At 41.8% G+C, this 8005-nt stretch overlaps 1 protein-coding gene across 1 annotated transcript; it reads right to left on the bottom strand.

Annotated features, from left to right (window-relative positions):
• Positions 1 to 954: 954 nt before the first annotated feature.
• Positions 955 to 1608, bottom strand: LOC126728116 (uncharacterized). The gene has a single exon (XM_050433984.1). It carries the CDS (start codon positions 1606 to 1608, stop codon positions 955 to 957), a length of 654 nt encoding a protein of 217 aa, XP_050289941.1.
• Between the last annotated feature and the right edge of the window lie 6397 nt (positions 1609 to 8005).

Consider the following 8005-nt stretch of genomic DNA (forward strand, 5'->3'; position numbering starts at 1 on the left):
AAGGAGCTTTTGCAAGCCTAGAGTACATCTATCAGATGGAAACTCCACTTCCCTCTGTACTCATGCTTCATCTTCTTGAGGATCTTCAGTATCACCCTCTTAATAGCCTTAACCTGGCCATTTTCCTAAGGGTAGTATGGTGTGTGGACCTCCTGTGCTTAATGTGATATGCCTTCACCAGGCTCCTTACGTCCTTGTTTGCAAATGAGGTACTGTTTTCATTGATTAGTCTCCTCGGGATCCCAAACCACGTGATGATGTGCTCAAGAATAAAGTTTAAAACTGCTACTATAGTGGCTTTCTTTAAAGGGATGGCTTCTACCCATTTGTAAAATGCTCGATTACTGTTAAGATCTATATATGGCCATTGGAAGGTGGATTTATGGGTCTTATGAGGTCAAGCCCCTAAGTATGGAAAGGCCATGAAGTAGTCATATCTTGTAGCACGTTTGGGTGAGTATGTATTGCATCCCCTAGTACTTGGCATGCATGACATGCCTTAACCAACTCCTTGGAGTCTTTCTTCATGGTGGACCAATAATATCCCAATTGCAATAGTTGCTTATGGAGCTTTCTCTTCCCTAGGTGACTCCCACATTCCCCTGAGTGAACCTCCTTTGCTGCTTCCCTAGGCCCCACACATCTCAAGGGATCCCTGTTATACCCTCTTTTGAACAAGATCCCATTCTGTAGAAAATACTGGACAGCTAGCTTCTTGAGTTGGTGAGCCAACTTCCTGTCAGATGGTAGGATCCCTTGAGTCAGGTATCCTACAAATGGGGTCCTTCAATCCTCTATTACAAATACAGTATAGCTTTCCTCCTTATCCACCGAAAGTTGGCAATTTTGACACTTTTCTTGTACAATTGCAGCTTTTTTTCTCATGTTGGGCCAGTAGTACCCCATACACTGCATTCTCCTATATAGACTGATTTTTTCTGCGACCCCATAGATCTAGCTATGTAATTCTTCTAACTTCAATTTTCCTTCCTTTTCATTGATACATTTGGACAGGATCCCTCCGGGCAACCTTTTGTATAGTTCCCCTTCTATCAAAGTGTAATCTTTCAATTCTTTGATACTTCCCCCACACATTAGTTTTCTCATTTCTCTCTTTATCTCATTCCTCCAATCTTCCTTTTCTGATTCTTCTGGAAACATCCTTTTGAGGGTTCCTACGATGGAGTTTTGCTGCTTTCTTACCTTTATCAAAGTGCTCTCTCCCTTGAAAGGTATTTGGGATCCTAGCGTGGCTAGTGCATCAGCAAACCGGTTTTCACTTCTCTGGGTGTACTCCACACTAAAGGCCTGAAATTTCCCTTCTACCTTCTGCACCCAAGTCTGATAGGATGCCAGGCTATGCTCCCTTAATGCGAAGTCTCCTTTGACTTGGGAAACTACAAGGTTGAAATCTCCCAACACCCTTATATGCTTGATCCCCATACTAAGTGTTATGGCCAGCCCAATCAGGTATGCCTCATACTCAGCGGCATTATTCAAGCATAGGAAATCAAGTTTGAAGGATAATGGCATGATGTCCCCATCTTCGCAGCTCAACACGACTCCTATGCCATTTGAGGCCGTCGTTGCTAACCCATCAAACCTCATGGTCCACTTTCTTCCTGAGAGTTCTGCCACTACCACTTCTCCTAGGATTTCCTCGCTTAGTGGGCACTCTTCTTCTTTGGGGAACTGGGCTGACAGATCTACTATAGCTTGGCTCTTGACAGCCCTAGGGGTCCTTAAACCAATGTTGTATTGAGAGAGCAAAACCAGCCACTGTACTACCCTTCCAGTTAATAAGGGGTGATGGAGGAGTGCCTTTATAGGATGAGATTTGGTCAATAAAAGGATTTGGTGGGCTGAGAAGTAGTGCTTTAACCTTTGGGATTCGTAAATGACCACTAAGCACACTCTTTCTCTCTTGGGATACCTTGTTTCTATATCCTTCAAGGCCCTACTCACATAATAAATGGGTTGCTCATTTCCTTCGTTATCCTCTTGGGCTAGTAGTGCCCTGATAACCTGAGAATTTGATGCTAAATACAGCAACAAAGGCTGCCCACGTACTGGCACTTGTAGGGTAGGCAGATGGTTCATGATCTGTTGGATCCTTTGAAAGGCTTCCCTGTTGTTCAGCCCCCCAGGTGAACTCAGCTCCCTTTTTCAACAGCTTGGATAACTCACTTGTGACCGAAACCAGTCCTGGCATGAACCTTATGATGTAAGAAACCCTTCCTAAGAAACTTTTGAGCTCTCTGACCATCGTAAGCCTTTTCATGGTTGCGATGGCAGTCGCCTTGGCTGGATCCACACTTATGCCTCTATGATGTACCAGGAACCCAAAGAACTTCCCAGCAGATACTCCGAAGGCACATTTCAGGGGGTTCATGCACAACTTGTACATCTTACATCTCTCAAAGACTCGTTCAAGAACTTTGAAGTGTCCTGCCCTGGTCTTTGACTTCACCACAATGCCATCTACATAATCTTCCATTTCCTTGTACATCATGCCATGGAAGATGGGTGTCATGGTGCGCTAGTATGTGGCTCCTACATTTTTAAGGCCAACAAGCATCACGGTGTAATAGAAGTTTCCAATCAAGGTCCTAAAGGCTTTCTTTTCTGCATCCTTGGCAGCCATACGGATTTGGTAATATCCACTATACCCATTCATGAATGAAAACATGGAGCTTCCCATAGTTGAGTCTAAGAGGAGATCAATGTTAGGTAAAGGAAATTCATCCTTTGGGCATGCCTTGTTTAAGTTGCGAAAATCCACGCAATATCGAATTTGGCCATTCTTTTTCTTCACGGGTACTATATTAGAGAGCCATTTAGGGTGTTGGATAGGCTTAATGAACCCTGCTACCAGCAAATTCTTTACTTATTGAGTTATTTGAGCCTTTATCTCAGTGTGGAAGATCCTAACTGGTTGGACTATTGGCTTGATTCCGAGATCAACATTGAGAGAATGGACCACTAGCCCAGGATCCAGGCCAAGAATCTCATCATATGTCCACACGAACACATCCACATATTTCTTTAGTAATTCCACTAATCGCTCATTTTCTTATGCTGACAGTTAGCTGCTTATAAAAACAGATTTTGGGGGTCCCAAACTAGCCCCCAGGTTTACCTCTTCCAGCTCCTCTTTCTCCGAATCCTCCAGGATCTCCTCTTGAGCCATCATGCAATCTAGTGGTTCGAGACCCTCCTGCACAGCGCATTCAAGTTCCACGCACCTTCATAAGCAATATATCAACTTGCCCCTAAGTTCTCGAACTACTACATTCTCGGGATCTTGAGGAGCTGGCTTCCTTCTTTTGCCTTTTTCTGTTCAGGAGGTCCCTTAGTTCACAGGTACTCCCCCCTTCTTCTTCTTCTTCTAAGATAGGTGCGCCTAGGGTCCCTGGTATGGGACATTCATCTGGTACTAGCTCGTCATAAAACATTGTCTCTATGAAGTTCACTTCTCCTTGGCTGAATGGGTTCAGGTTGGCAGGGATTCTTATGGGCCCCCCATTTAGTCTCCTTTTGACATACTAATGGTACGTTGAGGGAATAAGGTGATGCTTATGAAGCCAAGGTCGTCCCAACAAAATATGGTAAGAAGCTTCTGAGTTGATCACATGAAACCAAGTCAAAGCTATTATTGGGCCTACCCTTAAGGCCAACTACACGTATCCTTCAATGGATTCTATAGCTCCTCCAAATCCTGTTATCTCCAAGGAGCCCCTAGGATCCTCTTGCCAGCCATGCCAATAGCCTCTATAGTGCTCAGGGCAATGAGATTGAGTGAGGCCCCCATGTCTATTAATGCTCTCCTAATTTGAACACCATTTATGGTGGCTATCAAGTAAAGGGGCCTGCAATGGTCTGGGTACTCAACCTCTATATCTTCATCCGTAAATGTTATCGCATTAGTTGTCTTCAAGAAAGCCTGACTAGCGTGAGATTCTGCCATGAAACACTCTACCTCCGAGCTAGTTGCTATGCTCATGAGGGACTCTATCGCAATCCTCCTTACTTCTGGTCTGAATCCTAGCTAGTTGAATAATGACCTAAATTTGGGGGTTCTTCTAAAGGGTCCTAACTGCGTTTGGATGGAAGGATCCTTCCGACTCTTCTACCTCCACATCAGCCAGGTTCCCATGGATTACCATAGCCACCACCCCCTTTCTTTTGTGATTAGGCAAAGGATTCCTTTGCACCTCTGGTTCCCATTGGGTGAGCTCTAAGGTCCCCTCCCTAAGTTTCTTGTGAAAAAGCCTTTGGAGAGTCCAACAATCTTTAGTGGAATGCTTAACATAGTTATGGATTCTGCAAAACAGGGGGTTCTTTCTTTCTTCTTCAGTAGGTGGTCTAGACACGGTGAACAGCCTAATAACCCCACCCCCAATCCATTTGTCTAGGACATGGTTCAGCTCCTCCATAGTACATGGGATCACAGGTGGTTCCTCGGTCACTTTTCCTTCAGGCCTCTTCCTTTTTTTCTCCCACCGAAGCTATCATGGCCTGGGAAACTGGTACCCTTTTTATTTTTATGGTTAATGTTGTCCTTTTGGTTCTTTACAACAAGTCAACAAACTGGGTTATACATAAGTTCTCCAAATTAAGTCTGTAATCAAAGAGCATGTTAGATATACAAGTCTCCACGAGCTCCTTTTCTTTATGGTCTCCGTAACAGTCCAGGGAGACATGAATCTCTTGATAAACTGTACAGGATCCTCCCCAGGCCTTAGCTTCACCATTTGTAGACTCTGGAAAATGACTTTATCCTCGCCTGGGTAGTACTTCGCACAGAATCTCTCCATCATCTCATCCTAAGTCTTGATGGACCCGAGCCTCAAGGTGGTGTACCACGTGTATGATGGAAATATGAATGTACACAGCGGAAAATTAATGGATCTACTTCATTCACAATTGATAAAATGTACTAAGTTTCAGAATTTAGGAATAAGGGAGTGTACCTTGGTATGGTGAATTTCAAAACCAAAGATGAAAAGTATTTGGGAACACTTTCAATCTTCACTCCAATTCCACTTGATGCCAAAGAAGTGTGGTCTTTCAATCAGTTATATGTGTATGTTCTAGAGAGAATAAAAAAGTGTCCTACACTCACATACATACTATCTCATGTTCTCTTACAAAATTCTGTATGTTTCTCTCCTTATAACTGATTATCTAATTGGGCTAGCCTTTGGGCCTTTCCAATTGGGCTTAAGTATGTGGCTTGGAGTGAGACCAAAAGGGAACAAATAAGACACTAGCTCCAATGGGCCTTAGGCTTTTCTGTCAACTCTTGACAAGTCTAAAGTTACCATTAATTATATTTAATACCACTATATAAATATAATTGCACTCTAGACCTTATTAATAAATTATATCCCAAAACTTTATTGTACATGCAACCCCTTCATAAAATATTTGTAGTAGTACAAAGTTATGAATGTACACTGTCACTTTGTAAATTACTACATCTTAAACCTTGAGTACCCAGTTTAATCCTTTAAGTTATTCATCATATATTTATGAAATCCAATTTCATAATTATATACTTTAATAATTATTTACTAAAGTAGTAAGGCCTAACATTCTGAATAACAAACTCATTAAACTTATCTTAAGGGAATATTTTGTATCTCTGTTACAAGACTATGAATTCCATCTTGAGAATATATGTTCCATCAACACTAAATGTGGCTGCCCAACATACTGAGGTTTTGACCGTTACTTTAGATCTCACTCCTGATATATCAAAGCTACCTACACTTTATGATCAGGTCCATTATTCTCTCAGGATTAAGAGTTCATGTAAATATAAGCCGTGAGATTTATTATTCATTTGACAATCTTTAGGAGAATAATAAATCTCACAACGATCCAGTTCAATATGTTTTAACTCTTAAAACATATCAACACATCAACTAGAAGTCTTCACTTCCATGATCAAGACAAATCATCTTAGTTGATATGTTATAGTCTTCGCAAATGAAACGCCCAATTTCATCACCAACTACGAACTAAAATTCTAAGTTTACAAAGAACCTGTAATTTATATCTTTTGTGACTTTTCATATAAATCACATACTATGCATCTCATGGACTACAAGATAATGTCCAAATATTCATGTTACCATTATTTTAGATAATAATAAAACAAATTTATCAATCACAATATTAAGTCATACATAATGTCATACTTAATATCATACATAGCATCATACAATAGGATTTAAGGGCACTAATCCTAACAGTGTATGCTCTGTCCACTGGGGATTTAGTGAATTCTCTCAAACATAGTTCTTTATCCCCTACATAGGGACCCATAGTGTAAATAAATTTACTCACGTGCTCCACAGCACTCCCATTCCTTCCATCAAACGGGTGAAATTTTGGGGATTCATATCTTTTGGGATAAGGCTTGCCGAGGAGCTCTGGTGGGAATGAGGGATCCCAGGAAAATTTCTTGGGGATCCCCGAGAGCTTCTCCCTTTCTTGTTCAAGAAGGACATTCACATCTGCTAAAGTGAGATATTGAGGATTGGCTCCCCCTCCGATTGCTGGCCCTTCTTCTGGCTAAACCCTTTCCTAGTTGACCAGGGAAAGAGTGTTGTCTCTAATTTCTTGAGTTCCCCCTTCTTTGAGGAGGCGGATTTCCTGCTGAAGGTCCTTCATCATCTCTGCTATTTGGATCATGGGATCTTGCTCTCGCATCTCACGCCTCTACCCTGAGACAACCTCGTGCTCTACTAGGGGTACCTCATTCTTTTGCCTGGAAGCCACTTCATTTTCTCCCACGAGCTCTAATGTTGCGGGTGACATGTTGGCACCCTTGCTATTCCTTGGCCTCAGAGCCATGCTTTGTGAAGGGAATGCTTCTTCCCTCTTCTTTACCTAGTCCCTAGTGGAGTCGCCTTAAAATATGGGTTTTTTTTTTTTTTTTTTTTTTTTTTACAGTACCCAGACCCAAATAGAAACAAGGATCCTAGGCCTAATATTTGTTATTTGGTGGACTAGGCTTGGTTCACCGCAGCTGTGCTGGACTGATTACGAACCAAGTTGCGCACAAAACATGAGTCCTACAACACGTACACATTCATACATACAAAATATATACGCATTGTACAGAAAGGAAAAGTAAAGGAATAGTAAAAAAAGTAAATAAGACGTTAGGGATCCTCAGAATGATAAATAATGTTTCGTTATTTATTAAGTTTTAGTAAATTGAGTCCTTTCTCCACTGGGATATGTCACAAGGTCCAAATAAGTTCAAAAGTCACAGACTTAGATAGCTCTTTCTAGGCTTCTAAGACTTGTGAGGTTTGAATCCCTTTGAATCCAAGTGCATCCTCTAGTGCCTATCTCAGGACCCATCACAATGTTTTCCCTCTTTTCTCCTTTTTTGAATTCTAAAGTTTTTTTAAGGATCTTTTTGCTCTGATTCTCTATTGCTGAATGGTTTTTGCTGTTGGCTCCCTCCCCTTTTATAGTGCCTTCTTAGGATTTTTGGTATACCACTGATTCCCCCCATTTGCTGCCTTGGATACCAGAACCAATGTTGTGTCAACAATATTGGTGGTTGGTCCATTCCTAATTTTCTCATTATTTTTCCCTTTTAAGGTTCCCCACCCCCCCCCCCCCCCAAAAAAAAGTCCCTAGCTGGCATTCCTCTTTTGGGAGATCCTCATGGCCGACTTTCAATCTTCTTTTTCTAAGGCTTCTAGATGCTACTTTTCAGACCCACCTTTTTAGCTGCTTCGCCATTTTCATTTTATCTAAATGGGCAGATTCCTCCCTGTCAAGCTGAAAGGTCCCCAGCCATCTTCCTTCATGGTCCACATTTCTGCGTTCCTCGAGGTATTAAGCTTCTTTTCATGAAATGTTGATTCCTAAGTCATCAGTTTTTTTCTGAACCATGGGCGACTGATGGGACATATCCACCTTCGTGCTTTGTGTCCATGAGCATGCTCCCTTGAGCTATCCTAATCCCAGCTGATTT

The sequence above is a fragment of the Quercus robur genome, chromosome 5 (genome assembly GCF_932294415.1).
Source record: "Quercus robur chromosome 5, dhQueRobu3.1, whole genome shotgun sequence".
NCBI lineage: Eukaryota > Viridiplantae > Streptophyta > Magnoliopsida > Fagales > Fagaceae > Quercus > Quercus robur.

Coding starts and splice junctions, on each gene's coding strand:
- LOC126728116 (XM_050433984.1), bottom strand. CDS start 1,608: ATGAGGTTTGATGGGTTAGCAACGACGGCCTCAAATGGCATAGGAGTC.